A 17,581-nucleotide genomic window follows, 5' to 3' on the forward strand; every position below is an offset into this window, starting at 1 on the left:
GCTCCCTCCACCAGCAGTCAGCCCAGACGTCCACCCGAGGCGCCGCTGACCGTCACCATGGGAACGCAGAAGCCATTCCCACGAAGCCCAGGCTCCCAGCCCCGACGCGGCTCCCGGGGCCTGGGTCGCCAGGGCACCCTGGGACCAACCAGACCACTGGGCTCTTGGGCCCAAGACCTTGGTTACAACCCAGAGGTGGCTCCTCTCACCTGGAACAGGGCCTCCCTCTCTGAGATTCCAACCCTAAGGGATCACAAGGAGACAGGCTGCGGGGAAGGCCCCACCCTGAGAACGAGGGGGGACTCTGAAGGGTGCCTCCCAGGGCTGTGCGTGGGCCCAGACTCAGCCCCCACCCTCCCCAACCACAGCCCTGCGGGAGGGGTCAAGGCCCCTCCCTAAGGACCAGCAAGGCTTCCACCAACCCAGAGAGCTACTACCTTTGATACGGGCCTGTTTTCCTTTGTGCATCACCCCGCTGCCTCACCAAGAGGTGATGTTTCTTTTTCTTTTTTTTTTTGTCATCTTAAGGCCGCACCCACGGCATATGGAGGTTCCCAGGCTAGGGCTCAAATCAGAGCTGCAGCTGCCGGCCTACACCACAGCCACTGCAACACAGGATCCAAACCACATCCGCAACCTACACGACAGCTCACGGAAACAGTGGATCCTTAACCCACTGAGCGAGGCCAGGGACTGAACCTGAGTCCTCATGGATGCCAGTCAGGTTCGTTTCCGCTGAGCCTCCAGGGGAACGCCTGAGAGTTGATGTTTCTGAACTGGTCCAAAGCCCCCTCTCCCTCTCCTCCTGGGGCAGTTAAAGTGCAGGGCCCAGCAGCGAGGTTTCCCCACCAAGCGGCTGGCCCTGCAGAGAAGCCTACCACCCGATTCCTCAGGGGCCCAGGGGGTTCCCACACTCAGGCCTCCCCAGGGGGCAGGTGGGTTGCCGCCACTGCCCTCCCGTCTGCCTCAGGAGCAGCGAGAGAGTGCTCTGGGGCAGGAATCCTGCAGCTCAGAAGACCCTCAGCTAAAAACACCGTGTGTTTTCATTGCTTTCGGAAGACCCTCCAGGCTGTCCCGCGCCTGTCCCCGGTTCCAGCCCTTTAGCCCCATGGTGAGGGACATGTCCCCTTCCAGGCCGCCTGTGCCTTCCACGAACTCCGCGTAAGTGGTCTCATCAGAGAAGGGCCAGGGGCCCAGGAGCTCCTCCACGTCCGCCCCGCTCCAGCACCTCCTTCTCCAGCAGCTGCCTGCCCACCTGCAAGACGCTGCAGTCAGGCCGCCCACCCTGCGCCCCAACAGAGCGCGCCCCCTTGGCCCGGCCACCGTGAGCCCCAGCAGAGCCCCCGCTCTGCGGCGCCACTCGCCTTGTCCACCTGCTCCCGGCAGCGAGACGGCAGGTCCAGGGTGCGTGCGTGGGCGGTGCTGAGGAGTGCCCGCACCTCCTCATCCGTGAAGCTGCTGCGGAAGGTCCGAGGACCCCTGCCCCAGCCTCGCCCTCGTCGCAAACGGCACACCTGGGTGGGTGAGGAGCACGGGTGAACCTGGCTGGACAACGCCCGGAGCCCCCAGCCCACCGTGGCCACTGCCCTACCTGGGCGTAGGCACTGTGGGTGACCCCGCGCAGGTGGTCCTGGGCCCCCATGGCGACCCGCCCGAAGAACAGCCACTCCGCGACCCGGCCCCCCAGCAGGGCGCACACACAGTCCAAGAGCTGCTCCTGCGTGTGTACGTACTGCTCCCTGGGCAGGCACTGGGCGAAGCCAAGCCCCTCACTCCGGGGGACGATGGTCACCTGCTGGGCAGGGTAGCAACCCTGTCACCCCAGCGCCTCCCCGGCGGCCAGGACCAACCTCGCCCCTCGGACCAGAGTGTGTGAGAGGAGATCCTAGGCCCCACCACTGACAGGAGTCACCCCAGGATCAACGCAGAAACCCCACCGGTCCTGCCAACCCGAAGACACTGTGGAGGAGCCACGGGCGGGCAGAAGCCGGGGCAGGGGGGGGGCGAGCTCCACGTCCAACCTCCGTGTGTCAGGTGGCAGCCCTGTCCAGACCCCGCCTGGAAGCCCAACCCTACCCCTCCCTGCCCACCCAGCCCTCAAGGAGCCTGGCGACCAATTCCAGACTGTTACAGCCGCTGAAATAGAGAGCGAGAGAGGCCCGCCGCGTGGGACAGAGCATGCCCACTCGGCACGGCCTGCAGAGTCCCCAGGCAGCCGCCACCCAGGCCAGAGGTCAAGGGATGAGCTGGGAGGGAGCCAGCCCCGAGTGCACGGCAGACGGGGAGGTGAGACCCACCTTCAGCTGGGGGTCCGCGAGCTCCAGGAACCAGCCCGGCACCACAGAGCCAGCCTCGTGGTAGGCCACTGTCACCTTCTCACAGGGCTGCAGGACCTGCATCTTCTTCTCAAGACCTACAAATCCAACTCCGGATAAGAGGCTGAGGAGGGTCGGACAGCTGAGAAACGGGTGCCCAATCCCCGCCCTCGACTCAGGATGTGCTGGGGGCCGGCCGGTGAGAGCCTCCGTCCAACAGCGACAGCCCCAAAGGCTGTCAGCGCCACACACACACTCCGGCCGGGCTCAGAGCCTGGCCCCACAGCAGACGCCGTGCTACCCCTGCTCTGCAGAACCACGTCTCGCCCTTTCGGTGTGCCCGCAGCAGATGGCTCTGGGGCCCATCTTTAGTCAATGGCATGAGAGGCTCGGTCTGTGGCTTGACTGGAAGTGATGGATGCCAGAAGCAGAGAGAGACAAGAAGTGATTGTCAAATGCCACCTCCAAGCCAGCTAGAGGCAGGGAACAGGGTGCAGAAAAGGCAAGGACACCCGAGGGAAGCCCGGCTTTTTGGCAGCTGGCTCCCCAGGATGGCCACCAGCACAACCTCAAAAAAAGTCAAACAGGAGTTCCCGTCACGGCTAAGTGGTTAAGGAATCAGACGAGGAACCATAAGGTTGTGGGTTCGATCCCTGGCCTCACTTAGTCGGTTAAAGATCCAGTGTTTCCATGAGCTGTGGTGTAGGCTGGTGGCTACAACTCTGATTAGACCTCTGGCCTGGGAACCTCCACATGCCGTGGGTACAGCCCTAGAAAAGACTGGAAAAAAAATTTAAAAACCCAACAAAAAGTGAAACAAAAGAGTACGGCCAGCCTTCAGTCCCAACACACCACTTCCCGCACCTCCCCGCCGGAAGCCCCTCACCCGCCGGCCCCAGGACGCCGCTCGGGAGCCCCTCGCCCACCCGCTGAAGCACCTGCTGGCCCTTCACGCCGTCACGGCGCGTGGCCCCAGCCCTGAAGCCTCCACGAGGAAGCACTCGGCGCATCCTCCTCCAGCCAGGTCAGCGCCCGAACCCGGGTCTGACTCAGCGCCCGGCGCTTCCACCCCTTTGAAATTGTAGCGGCTGTTCTAGAAAAAGCCCAAGAGCTGCTGGCAGGTCCCCTGGCTCCAGGGCACTGAGGGCAGGGGGGCCCGGGTGAGCTCGAGGCAGGTGGAGCTGGACCGTCCCCACCCCGAGGCCGCCAGCTCACCTCCCAGGACCCTCTCGAGGGCCTGTGCAAAGTGCTTCTGAACAGAAGGACTCCGGTGGCGGGTGGCAACGAGGGCCGCTTCACTGCGGACACTGGAAATAGCAGCGCCTGACCCGGGGGGACAGAGAGCAGACGTGAGCATCCCCGGAGCGGGCAGCTCCAGGAAAACCTCCAGCAGAGGGACCAGAGCTAAACCAGGTCAAGGGCGGGAAGGAAACGGGAGCTGCTCTGTCAGTCGCCTCTGCTTTTAGCCAGTTTTTCAGTTCAACAACGTAGTGAGGTATAATTCGACAAAATCTATCCATTTTCAATGCATGTTTCAAAGAGTTGTAGCGGATTTACCAAGATGTGTTCATGTCATGGCACCTACCTGGCTCCTTCCCACATCCGCCCCCAGCCACCCATCTACTCTGTCTGGACGTCCGGGTTCTGGACGTTTTGCACAAATGGAATCAAGACACGGGCACTTCCGCGTGTGCTTCTTCACGGGGCGTGACATGCTGGGGCCCGTGCAGCAGCACAGCATGTTCCAGCGCTTCGTCCCCCTTCTCCGGTGCGCTGGGCAGGTGTCCCGAGGAGCCCAGGCAAGTCCCAGATCCCGTGTGCCTGCGTGCCTGCATCCGGACGCTGAGGGCCAGCTGTGCACGGCTCTCAGCCACTCACACACACACAGACACGAGGGCGGTTCTGCCTTTTGGCCGCTGGGAAGGAGGCTCCTGTGAAGACCCACGGCCAAGCCTCTGCGTGGACAAAGGTTTCCAGTTGTCTCAGACAGATGCCCAGGAGATGCCCATGCTCGGCTGCTGCATGGCACATGGAGTCCCCAGGCCAGGGATCAAACCTGAGCCGCAGCCACAACCAAAGCAGACCTGCGGCAATGCCGGGGACAGAACCCGTGTCCCAGGAGTCCCAACGTGCTGCCAATCCTGTGTGCCCCAGCGGGAACTCCTGGATTTCACTACTTGAAGTACCGCCAACCTGATCTCCACGGCCACACCGTGTGACATGCCGCCAGCAACGCGCAAGGGTCCCCTTTCCCTACAGCCCTGCCCACTCCTCTCGGCGGTCTTCGCGGCCAGCCCGGTGGGCGTGCAGTGTCATCTCGCTGTGGGTTCAATGTGAATTCTCAATGACTGATGACACTGGGCTGCTTTTCACCTGCTTTCTGGCCACGGGTACGTCTTTGGGAAAACGTACATTCAAATGCTCTGCCTGATTTAAATTGGGCTCCGAATTCCAGACCCTTCCCAGATGCAGCCATTTCCTCCCACTTGTAGGTACCTTCTCACTCCCTCGACAAGGCCCCTGATGCGCAGGACTTCGCTTTTGCGGGAGTCCAATTCCGCGTCTCACGTGGTGCCTGGCACGCGAGACACCAGGGCCGACCCCCCACTCTCCCCTAAGACCTCAGAGCTCCTGGTCGCCTGCCCACCTTGAGTCGGGCTCTGCGTTCGGTCCCAGGGCCGTATTCCTGCGTTTGCTTGTGGAGACGGCGGCCCGGCACCTCTGGCTGGATGGACCTCCGTCCCCATCGACGGGCCTCGGCACCCTTGAGAGAGCAACTGCTCAAGACGCACAAGCCTCTGGGCTTCACTCTGCGGGTCTAGGTCTGAGCCTCGTTCGGGGGCTGGGGCTCGAGATGGGAGGGAGTCTTCCAACTCGGCTCCTTTACGAGGCTGTGTTGGCTGTTCGGGCCCTTGGCAGTTCCCTGGGAATTTCAAAGGCAGCTGTCCCGTGTTCAGCCGAAACAACACACGCGCGTCCTGCTCCCCCGCAGCAACTGCCGTCGTCACCGCGACCTGTCACAGGGTCCACCTGCTACAGCAGGGGTCCGTTAACAGACAGCTAAGGACGGGTTCCCGCCCTTGTCCTCGAAACCCCAGAGGGAGAGAAAAAGAAGCTACAAACCAAGACCACCACGGCGCGGCCCCCTTGGTGACGCAGGGACCTGTGTCGGGGGGGCTCTGTCACAGGGCCTCCGATGACTAACCAGCACCTTCTACTGCAGCCTGAGGGACTCCAGGACGTCTCTGAGGGCAGGTCTAACCAGAATAAGCTCCCTCAGCAGGAGAAAAACAAGACAAAACGCATCCTGGGAATGCCTGGGTTCAGCCAGACCCAGTGCCGTCCGGCCTCCAGGGCTCAGCAAGGAGTCGAGGGAATCTCACGGCCCAGAGGGCGAGGTCCGGCCCCCCGGCAGGCGTCAAGCGTCTCTTTACCTCTGACCAACGTGGGTTACGAAGCGCTTCCGTGTGGAGGCTCTGGGTTTATCTTCTTTGGAGTCTGATGACCTTTCTGGATATGTAGGCTCCCGTCTTTTATTCATTTGGAGAAGTTTTTGGTTTGGGGGATTTCTTTTTGGCCATCCTCATGAGACAGAGACGTTCCCGGAAGAGGGTCAAACCCGTGCCACAGCAGCGACAACACTGGGTCCTTCACCTGCCGCGCCAGGAGGGCCGCCCACGCTGGGAGGCGCCAGACCAGCCCTCGTCTCTTCCCTGCTCGGAACACCAAGAAGCGGCTGTGGTGGCTGGAGGGAATGAGGCACCCAGGGGGCCACGGGAACTTGGGCTCGCAAGGCCCTGTGGCCGCCGAGGAGGGTGAGCTGGGCAGGAAGGCCCTGGGAGAATCTCTGAACTCCTGAGGTTTAAACCACCTAGTAGGGAAACAAGCTTTCCAATGCAAAATGCTGAGGTTTTTGTTTTGTTTTTGTGTTTGTTTTTAGGGCCAAACCTGTGGCCTATGGAGGTTCCCAGACTAGGGGTCGAATCGGAGCTTTAGCTGCCGGCCTACACCACAGCCACAGCAACGCCAGATCCGAGCTGTGTCTACGACCTACACCACAGCTCGCGGCAACGCCGGATCCTTAACCCACTCAGCGAGGCCAGGGATCCAACCCTCAACCTCATGGTTCCTCGTCGGGTTCACTTTCACTGCGCCAGGATGGGAACTCCAAAATGCGGAGTTTTAATTACAAAGAGGAGAAAGGGCAAAGGAAGACCAGGGTGGGAGGGCAACGAGGAAACAGTATGGCTTCTTCACCTCTCCCGGCCTCATCTCTGCAGTCAAAACTTAGCAAGCCTCAACAGAATTAAAACGGAACAAATCAGGAGTTCCTGTCGTGGCGCAGTGGTTAACGAACCCGACTAGGAACCCTGAGGTTGCGGGTTCGATTCCTGGCCTCACTCAGTGGGTTAAGGTGCCGGTGTTGCTGTGAGCTGTGGTGTAGGTTGCAGATGCAGCTTGGATCTGGCGTTGCTGTGGCTCTGGCGTAGGCGGGTGGCTATAGCTCCGATTCGACCCCTAGCCTGGGAACCTCCATATGCCACGGGAGCAGCCCTAAAAAAGGCAAAAAGGCAAAAAAAAAAAAAAGGAACAAGTCAGTTTTGGGGCTAAGCATCTCTAAGGCCTCTGCTATGTCTCGGCAGGTTCAAGGTTCTGAAGACGGGGGTGGCACCTGCCAGGACCAGATGCCACAACCAGAAACCACCCAGCGACACCCAGCCTCCCCAGGCAAGCGGCACAGCCTGGCGACACTCACCTGTGAAGCTGGGCGTGAGGGCCGCCAGCTTCCTCGCCACGCTGAGGCTCCCATCCAGCTTCAGTGGACGCAAATGGACCTTGAAGATAGAGGACCTGCCTTTGATGTCAGGGGGGCCTAACAGAGAGAGGCACAGAGCCCCGGGGAGGGTCACTGGCGGGCACCTCACAGTGGCTGCACAGGCAGCCCCGTGTGTCTGCACTGCCCTTGGCTACTCACTGGGGCCGGGGAGCCAAGAAAAACGATCCCCAGGTCCCAGACCTTCAGCTCTGAAGCCCTTTCCTGACTGTGTAGCCTCTAGTCAACGGCACCCCGTCCCAAGGACCGAGACCCAACAAAGAGGGGGACGCGGGCTGCCCTGGCAACAGGTCCTCCCAGGCAGAGAGGCCGCGTGAGCGCCTCGCTGGCAGACTCTGCTCGGAGTCCAAGTAACGGCACCAGGAAGTAAGAGCTGATGAACTTACTTGTGTCACATGCCTCCTGCCACCACTGCATGGGCAGCAGTGGCATGCCCACAGCCCCGACCACATCCCTGCTCCCACAGCGCAGGGCAGCCAGGCACCTCCACCGCCTCACAGGCTCACTGCTTCGGGACCGCAGCGGACTCTGCTCCAAACACACAGCTGATGATCTAACCAAGCTCTTGTTTGCTTGCTTGTTTGTTTGTTTTTGCTTTTTAGGGCTGCACCCGCAGCATAAAGAGGTTCCCAGGCTACGGGGTGAATCGGAGCTACAGCTGCCAGCCTACACCACAAGCCACAACAACAGCAGTGCCAGATCCGAGCTGCGTCTGTGACCTACACCACAGCTCCCGGCAACGCCGGATCCTTAACCCACTGAGGGAGGCCAGGGATCGAACCCGCGTGCTCACAGACATGATGTCTGCTCCTTAACCTGCTGAGCCACAACGTGAACTCCTAACTAAACTTCTAAGCCAAGAGCATGAGGGCCCATGCGTGAGCATCCAGGCGGCCAGCACACTCACCAATGTAAATCCGACGGTCAAAGCGGCCAGGCCGCATCATGGCCGGGTCCAGGACGTCAGGGCGGTAAGTGCCAGGCCAACACCACGACAGTGGCAGAGGATGCCAACCAGGAGAAGGGTGGGTACCAGGGTTTGCAAGAAAGAGCTGGAAAGTCAAAAACAACCACGACTCACGTTCCCTCAAGAGAAAGGCCACAAACACCGCCAGCACGCTCTCAAGGGCAGGCGGCTCCAGCACGTGGTTCTGCTGCACAAACGGAGCAGTCTCTCTCTCCAAAACGTGCCAGCCCATATAGGCAGCTTCCCCAATCCTTGCCCAACCTCACCTGGGGGGCGCGGAGGGCGGCCCACCGCCTCCCTTCAGAAGTCCCACGGCCCAGCCCGGCCTGCTCACGGCTGAGGGGCCCCCGGCCCGCCGCACCCTTTCTCCGGCCGCCTGGCTCAGCCTTCCCCTCAGCAATTCTCTCTTCAATAAAAACCGACGGACAGACTCCTGTGCCACTGCGGACGCTGCAGCTGCGAGCGGAGCACTCAACCGGCAGAGCGGTGAGGCCCGCACTCACCCGTGGCTCTTGCTGGTGTAGACCACAGCCGTCTGGTGGGCGGTCTCCAGGTTGCACTCAAAGCTGTCCACACTGCCGACGTCGCACCGCACGGACCTCTGCAGAGACCTCGGCATGAGTGGCGACAGGCGGCAGCGGCCACACAGCCTCCTCACCAGCTCCGGCCCCAGGAAAGCCCCAAGCAGCTCCAACAGGCCCCAGCGCCAAAACCCACAGCCTCGGGTTTCAAATCAAAGCAGAAACGCCCACCACGGAGCTCCCGCTGTGGTTCAGCGGGTTAAGAACCCGATACAGTGTCCGTGAGGATGTGGGTTTGATCCCTGGCCTTGCTCCATGAGTTAAGGGCCCAGCCCTGCCGCAAGCTGCAGCGCAGGGCACAGATGCGGCTCAGATCCTGCGTTGCTGGGGCTGCGGCCAGGCCAGCAGCGGCAGCTCTGATTTACTGCTCGCCTGGGACCCTCCGTATGTCGCAGGTGCAGCTGTAAAAGGGGGGAAAAGCCCATCGACTGCTGACCCTGCCTTTGCCGCCTTTGGCCCTTTCCTCTCCTCTCCTCCCAAACCCTGGCTAGCGGCTCTGACATGTTACACGGCCAGTCACAGCCTCATACGGGGTCTCGTGCTACCTGGGACTTGTCCCCGAGGTGTCCGTGTGCATCAGCAAATAAAAGAGGACCTTACGGGGGGGGTGGGGGGTGGGCAGTAAAACCAGGAGAGGCGTTTCTCTGAAACAAACCCCAAAACGACACCTTACACTAAACCAAAAGCAAAATCTCCGTCTGGAACAGCCGGCCCTGCACCCACCCCTCACCGCGGACGAAGTCCTGGGAGCGGGAATGACACGCACGGACTGTTTGTTCACGACTTCCAGCCGGTCCACCTAGAAGAGAGGAAGCCGTGAGTCTCCCGCAGGACGCGGGCCTCTGTCCCCGTCCCACGCAGAGAGGCACGCCTCCCCCGGGAGCAGCCTGCGCTGCACAGCACAGTCTGGGTTCTGCCTTCCTCCTACTGTGGACACTTTCAGCCTGGGGGTGTTTCAGGAACTAGGAGCCAGGCGAGAAGAGAACATAAAAGCTGCTACAGCTGAGCAGCAGCTTCCAAACTGGCTTAAACGGCCAAGAGGAACGTAAGTCAAAGTCCTGTACTGGGAATTCCCATTGTGATGCAGCGGAAACGAATCCAGCTGGGAACCATGAGGCTGTGGGTTTGATCCCTGGCCTCGCTCAGTGGGTCAAGGATCTGGCGTTGCTGTGGCTGTAGGCCGGCAGCTGCAGCTCCAATAAGACCCCTAGCCTGGGAACCTCCATATGCCATGGGTGTGGCCCTAGAAGAAAGACAAAACAAAACAAAACAAAACAAACAAACAAACAAAAAACTCCTTCAGGAGTTCCCACTGTGGCACAGTGGGATAAGGATCTGGTGTTGCTGCAGCTGTGGTGTAGGTCGCACATGTGGCTCAGATTCAATCCTGGCCTAGGAACTTCCACATACTATGGGGGTGGCTGAAAAAAGAAAAGAAAGGAAAAGAAAAACAACCACCACAGACAAAAGTCCAAGATCAGATGACTTCAGAGGCAAGTTCTACCAAACATAATACAAAGAGGAACTTACACCCATCCTTCCAAAACTTTTCCAAAAGGCTGAAAAAGAAGAAACATTCCCAAAGACATTCTATGAAGCCACCATCACCCTCATACCAAAACCAAAGATACTACCAAATAAAACTACAGGCCACTATCTTTGACTAATATAGACACAAAAGTTCTCAACAAAATTTTTAGTCAACCGAATCCAACAATACATGAAAAAGACCACACACCACAACGAAGTGGGATTCATCCCAAGTTCAAGCCGATGGTTCGACGCAGGTGAATCAACCTCACACAGCACTTAGCAGAAGAAAATTCCAAAACCACACGACCGTCTCAATAGATGGAGAAAAAGGACTTGACAAAAGTCAACACCCACTCATAATAAAAACTCTTACCAAGGTGGGTTCCGAGGAAACACATCTCAACATAGTAACAACCACGTCTGACAAACCCACAGCCAACGGAACACGCAACGGAGAAACGCGAAAAGCCTCCTCGCTAAAACCCGGAGCAGGACGAAGAGGCCCTCTCTCGCCGCTTTCAGTCGACACGGTACTGGAGTCCGGGTCACAGCACAGCAATCGACAGGGAAGGGAGAGTTCTCGCTGCGGGCCAGTGGTAATGAACCCACTATCCATGAGGCCGTAGTCGCCGGCCTCCGCCAGAAAGAGCCACAGCAACTCGGGATCCAAGCCCTGTCTGCCACCTATACCGCAGTTCACAGCAACGCCAGATCCTTGACCCACTGAGTGAGGCCAGGGATCAAACCCACAACCTCATGGTTCCTAGTCAGCTTTGTTTCTGCTGCACCACGACAGGAACTCCCCTGTCGGTTTTTCTAAGTCTGTGTTTCTTATACTTCTCTTCAAGAATTCTGCAAACCCGTACGGACAAGATGAAGAGGTTCTGGTACTTTTTGTTTTTGTTTTTTGGTCTTTTTGCCATTTCTTGGGCTGCTCCTGCGGCATTTGGAGGTTCCTAGGCTAGGGGTCGAATTGGAGCTATAACTGCCAGCTTACGCCAGAGCCACAGCAACTCAAGAGCCGAGTCTGCAACCTACACCACAGCTCACGGCAACGCCGGATCCTTAACCCACGGAGCGAGGCCAGGGATGCAACTCGCAACCTCATGGTTCCTAGTCGGATTCGCTAACCACTGAGCCACGACAGGAACTCCACGAGTCGGGTTGGTTAACCACTGAGCCATCACAGGAACTCCTGAATCACTTTGTCATATAGCAGAAATTATCACAACTCCGAGGTTCCGGTACCTTAAAAGCAGGCATCGCACTCCTATAAGCAGCCATGCGCTTAAACCAGGACAAAGAGGCTGAGGGAGAAGCCAGTTTTTTCCTGGACGTCAGCTTGATGCGCTCGACGCGCGCCTCCGAGTCCGCAGGTCCTCCTGCTCGCGCTGCGGGCCTCCACACCCAGGCTCCCCCAGAAACGCTGAGGGCAGCCCCCAGCCTGCTTTCGGGGCCAACGTGCTCCCAACGAACTGCATTCTGCACGCTGCCTCTGCTGGGAACCGTGACGCAGCCCGGCCAACCCTCAGCCGGGCAGAAACAAAGGGTTGCTCCCGGCCCCCAGGACTCGCCCTCGACGTCCTTTCAGAGGAGTATCTCTCTCACCACCTTCACTGACAGAACAAAACCATAAGGACAGGAGGTGACGCAGCAGCGAGAAGAGCGGGGTGTGACCGAGTTCGGAAGCTAAGAAGGGGAGGGCAGGAGCTCCTGCGTCATCCCGCACCCCGTGTCACGCTCCCCACACAGACCGCAAGGGAGCCTCGCTTGGTTCCCGTGAACCTGGTGCAGGTAATGATGACAGAAAAAGAAGAGCACCTTCGGGTGGCTTCGAACAGAGCCACTGGGAACCCGACGTCAGTCCTGACCCCAGGGACCACTGCTGGACGTGGACTCCCTGCAGGCACTGCGACGAGAGAGAATTATCCGCCTCTGCAAGTCAATGGGGCATTTCCCACAGTGGCGATTACAGCCTCCGAGGGACTGGGATTCAGGCTGACGTGTAACCCTGAAGTCTTCATCTGCTTTACCCCATTAAAAACACCTTTCACGGAGCTCCCATGTGGCCCGGCAGTAACAAACCCGACCGGTACCCATGAGGACTCGAGTTCAATCCCAGTGGGTTAAGGCTCTGGCGCTGCCTGTGAGCTGTGGTGGAGGCTGCAGACGTGGCTTGGATCCTGCACTGCTGTGGCTGTGGGGTGGGCTGGAGGCTGCAGCTCTGATTCGACCCCTAGCCTGGGAATCTCCATATCCCACAAGTGCAGCCCTAAAAAGCAAAAATAAATAAATAAATAACTGAAAATGCTGGAGCAGCTGTGACCTCACATTTCCTCTTCCATAAAATAAGAGTTATGGAGTTCCAGCTATGGCACAGGAGATTAAGAAACCCACCGCAGGAGCTCAGGTGGCTGCCTAGGTGCAGGTTCCATCCCCCACCCAAGGAGGTGGGTTAAAGGATCCCACGTAGCTGCAGATAAGGCTTAGTCAGTACCTGGCTCGGAAACTTCCATATGACACGGGTGGGGCCATTAAAATAAAAACCAAGGAGTTCCCGTCGTGGTGCAGTGGTTAACGAATCCGACTAGGAACCATGAGGTTGCGGGTTCGGTCCCTGCCCTTGCTCAGTGGGTTAACGATCCGGCGTTGCCGTGAGCTGTGGTGTAGGTTGCAGACGCGGCTCGGATCCCGCGTTGCTGTGGCTCTGGCGTAGGCCGGTGGCTACAGCTCCGATTCGACCCCTAGCCTGGGAACCTCCATATGCCGCAGGGGCGGCCCAAGAAATAACAAAAAGACAAAAAAAAAAAAAAGTAAAGGGCGAAAGGGGCCCGAGGCCCGAGGGAGGGGGGCGGGGCCCGAGGGAGCGACGGACTCGGGACTGGGCGGGAGCCCCAGGGCCCTCTGGCAGGGGGTGTCGCCGCCGCTCCTGGGTTGGCGGGTTCCCTCGCGCGCACCCCGTTCCCCGGCACCGACCCGCGCACCCCAACGGCGCGAGCGCGGCGCCGAGGTCAGCCGTCCTCCCTGCCGCCCCGGATCGGTGGGCTCACCTGCCGGACGGGTCCGAACGACTGCCCGCCCGCCCCAGCCGTCCAGCCGCCTCGCCACAGCACGGCGAGCGGGCCGACCACCGCCGGCGGCCGCTGGGACAGGCTCCACGCCCGACCCGACGCCGCTCGGGCGGGCACCCGCGCCCCGCTGCGGCGAACGGGCCGGAGGACGCCACGCCCCGAGCCGACCCGCGCGGTCGCCTAACGCATGCGCCGTAGGGCCGAGGCGCCGACACGGGGCCCTCTCTTCAGGTGTCTGCTTGATGGCCTGATGCCGTCGGCCTCCGAACGCGCGCCCTGCCTAGTCCTACGCAGACGCCTTTCCCCGCCCAGACACCTGACCTGCCCAGGGACCGACTCGCACGAGATGCTGAGAGGGGAGCCAGCGCCTTTAGACTTACTTTAAATCGGGCGTCTCCGAGGACACGCGCTCCCGGGGTCCTCCGTGGGCAGCGGCTCTCAGAGTCGAGCGCCCGCCGCCCGCCCCGCGCGCGGGCTGGGTCCGGGGCTCCTCGTGGTCCCCGCGGCGCGCTGGGAACAGGTTCTGCTTGGAACTGGCGGGGCGTGTGTCAGACACCTTCCTTCCCTTGCTCGGATTTTTATTTTCTGCATCACAGGAACTCAGCCAGGCCTGATGTGCTTGCTGTCCAGGAATTTGGACACTGATGGACGCCGGGGGGGGGGGGGGGGGGGGGGCCACGCTGCCCGCCCTGCAGCCCAGAATGAACCGGCCTGTTCCTGGGCAGTGTGGCTGGGCAGACCTGTAGCGACCCTTCGCGTCTCCGGGGACGTCAGCCTGCGCCTCCTCCTCGAAGCCCCACTTCCTGTCCCGAGTTCTGCAAGGGAGCCTTGAGGAAACAGGCTTTTCTTGCACCTGGGAGTGCTGCTGTTTCTGTACCTTTTGGAGGCAAAGATGCCTGGGAAAAGGCCCCTAAGCGCGGCGGCCCTCCCCGGGAGTGCCAAAAGGGAACGGAAAGCAATTGCCCTAGACGTAAAATTAGAAGTGTTAAGACGATTTGAGATGGGTGAAAAGCTCAGCCAGATCGCAAAGGCCTTAGGCCTTGCCGTCTCCACAGTGGCTACCATCCGAGATAATAAAGAAAAAAATCAAAGCGAGCTCCCAAATCGCCACCCCCTCGCGAGCATCTCGGCTGACCCGCCACCGAAGCGCACTCATGGAGACCATGGAGCGATTGTTGCATGTGTGGCTTGAAGACCATGGCCAGCGGAAGGTGGCCCTGAGCGTCTCCGTTATTCAGGAGAAGGCTAAGAGTTTGTTCGACGACTTACAGCGTGAACAAGGTGCGAGCTTCCAAACGGAGAAGTTTAGTGCTAGTAAAGGGTGGTTTGTGAGATTCAGGGGACGCCACTGTTGGCCCCACCTGAAGATGCCCAGCACCGCTCCTGGCAAGGAAGACCTGTACCCAGAAGTATTGAAAAGCATCATCCAGGAGGGTGAGTACACCCCCCAGCAAGTTTTTAATGTAGACGAGACAGGGCTTTATTGGAAAAGAATGCCTGAGGGAACATGTCTCTCGTTGGAAGAGAAAACCGAGTGGGGGGTTGTACCATCTAGGGATCGCTTGATGCTGCTTCTTGGTGGCAACGCGGCTGGGGACTTTAAGCTGAAGCCCTTGTTAGTGTACCGCTCAGAAAACCCCAGGGCTCTGAAGGGGTACTCCAAGCCCGATTTGCCTGTACTCTGGCGCTCAAACAAAAAGGCCTGGGCCACCAGGAGCATCTTCCATGAATGGTTCACGGGCCTTTTTTGCCCTGCCGTTGAAAAATACTGCGCCCAAAGTAACCTCGCCAACAAAGCCCTGCTCATCTTAGACAGTGCACCGTGCCATCCAGTAAACTTGAGCGATCTGTCCGATAAGGTAAGAGTGGAGTATCTTTGTGACAGTACAGCCAAGCTGATGCAGCCTGTGGGTCAAGGCATAGCGTCTGCCTTCAAAGCTCATTGCCTGAGAAGGACTTTTGAGCACATCCTCGAAGCAGCAGATGGGGAGGAGGCTGCTGAGGTCGGGGCCTTCTGGAGAAACCACAGTATCATGGATGCCGTGGACGACATTGCCATAGCCTGGGAGGAGCTCAGAGCAGCCACGATGAACAGCGTGTGGCCTGAGTGTGTTCAGTTCCAGAGCGGCTCCCAAGCAGACAGCATCGCACAGCTTCAAGGGAGCATCGTGAGCCTTGCTGACAAAGTGGCTCTCGGAGAGGTGGCGGAAGGTGACGTGGCGCGACTGCTGCGGTCCCACGAGGAGGTTTCTCGAATGACGAGCTGATGCAGCTGGAGCAGGAGCCACCCGAAGAGGAGGGCAGCGCGGATGCCGCCCCGGCCCCGCGCCAGCTGACCCCGCAGGAGCTGTCCAGAGCCTTCTCACATTTCGAGGCCGGCTTACAGGTCCTCGCCAGTCACAGCCCTGATGACGAGTGGAAACGGAGAGTTTCAAATGCCATCAATGATGCAATAAGCTGCTACAGGGAATTGTGCGGCGAGAAGGCGTGGCGCTCGCAGCAGCTCTTCTAGGCTGTCGTCTGGGCGTGCAACCAAACTTAACCAGAGGTCGGTCCCTGGGACTTTGGGGAGGAAGCCCAGCCAAGCCTCTGAGTCCTCTTCTGGTGTTTTCATTTTAACACTTGAAAGCATCACATCTTGTCATTAAAATTTTACTTAAAAGTGTGCTTTAAGAAGATTGCGTGAAATAATATCTTGGAAAAGTTATTTAAAACAAACCATGAGAAGAGCTTCCTTGTGGTGCAGCAGGTTAAGGATCCAGCATTGTCACTGCAGCAGCTTGGATTGCTGCTGTGGTACAGGTTCGATCCCTAGCCTGGAAACTTGTACATGCCATGGGTGCAGCCAGAGAAAAAGGAAAGAAGCTTTTCCATGAAGATAAAACATTACAAACAATATCAAAGGCAAGTGACACACTGGAAGAAGATATCTCACAGAAAATCAGCTGATACCCCTGATACGTGAAAATTGAAAAGAAAAATAAATACTAAAAATCCAATAGAAAGGTGGACAAAAGATATAATTCATAAATAAGTCAATTAGATCTTGAAGCCTAAGTTTAACCTCACTCAGTGAAGTGCAAATTGAAGCCACACAGACACCATTTCTCAATCAGACTGGCAGTAATGAAAAGTACGACTACATACTCTTGGTGAGGCTCGAAGATGACAGGCATCCTCATTCCTGGCTGGTGGGAAGGCAAATCAGTGCGTCCCTTGTGGGGGCATCAAACACTAATAAAAAAAAAACAAAGCATTTCTTGGAGTTCCCTGATGGCTCAGCAGGTTAAGGACCTGGCGTTGTCCCTGCTGTGGCTTGGGGGCTGCTGTGGCACAGGTTTGGTCCCTGGCCTAGGAACATCCACACACCCGAGTGAAGTCAAGATAAAAAGACTTCCTTCTTTATTTTTCTTTTCTGCTTTTCAGGGCTGCACCCTCGGCATATGGAAGTTCTCAGGCTAGGAGTCGAATTGGAGCTACAGCTGCCAGTCTACACCACAGCCACGGCAACGCGGAATCCTCAATCCATCGAGCGAGGCCAGGGATCAAACCTGCCTCCTCATGGGTATAGTTGGATTCATTTCCGCTGTGCCACAATGGGAACTCCCAAAGATTTCTTCTGTTTCAGCAATCCCACTTTGAGGATTATACCCAGAAAACGCACCTCCACCAAAGGAGATACATAGGCACAGGTTATTTGTTGCAGGGTTGTTGTACCAGCAAGAGCTAGGAAACAGCCTGAAGAGTCTCCAGGACGATCAAACATGAGGTGGCAATTCCACACAATGGAATATAGCAAATGTAAGTGACTTTACACTAGTAATAAAGAACGCAACTGATGCGGAGTGGCTTCCAGGATGTACTATGTATTGAAAAATAACAACATGGAAGAATGTAGTATAGTATTCTGCCTTTTGCAGAAGAAAGAAGGGAAAATAAGACATATGCCTGTCTTTCTCATTTGTACAGAAAGCGCAAGAAGGAGAAATCAAAAACTGAAAGGGAAAAAAAAATGATTGAAAGGGTCAGAGTTCCCACTGTGGCACAGCGGGTTGAGGACCTGGCTTTGCCTCTGTGGCAGCACGGCTCAATCCCTGGCCCAGCGCAGTGAGTTAAGGCCAGCATTGCCATAGCTGTGGTGTAGGTCACAGCTCTGGCTCCAGTTCAGTCCCTGGCCTGGGAACTTGCATATGCCTGGGTGCAGCTGAAAAAAAAAAAGACTGAAGAGACAGGTACAGGGGTGAGGGAGCCGCCTGACCGAGTCCCCTGGTAAAGTTCTG

At 58.2% G+C, this 17,581-nt stretch overlaps 1 protein-coding gene and 1 pseudogene across 1 annotated transcript; one reads left to right on the plus strand and one right to left on the minus strand.

Annotated features, from left to right (window-relative positions):
• Window positions 1–667: 667 nt before the first annotated feature.
• LOC125134362 (AFG3-like protein 1) lies at window positions 668–12,165 on the minus strand. The gene is given in 11 exon segments (XM_047793572.1): window positions 668–1,215; window positions 1,217–1,255; window positions 1,365–1,514; window positions 2,298–2,413; window positions 3,531–3,638; window positions 7,072–7,188; window positions 8,057–8,201; window positions 8,620–8,717; window positions 9,421–9,496; window positions 11,479–11,846; window positions 12,052–12,165. Coding segments are annotated over 7 exon segments (765 nt in total). The 5' UTR covers window positions 8,097–8,201; window positions 8,620–8,717; window positions 9,421–9,496; window positions 11,479–11,846; window positions 12,052–12,165; the 3' UTR covers window positions 668–1,020.
• A 1,093-nt stretch (window positions 12,166–13,258) lies between these two features.
• LOC125134358 (tigger transposable element-derived protein 1-like) lies at window positions 13,259–16,747 on the plus strand (annotated as a pseudogene).
• Window positions 16,748–17,581: the final 834 nt, after the last annotated feature.

The sequence above is a fragment of the Phacochoerus africanus genome, chromosome 8 (genome assembly GCF_016906955.1).
Source record: "Phacochoerus africanus isolate WHEZ1 chromosome 8, ROS_Pafr_v1, whole genome shotgun sequence".
Taxonomy (NCBI): Eukaryota; Metazoa; Chordata; class Mammalia; order Artiodactyla; family Suidae; genus Phacochoerus; species Phacochoerus africanus.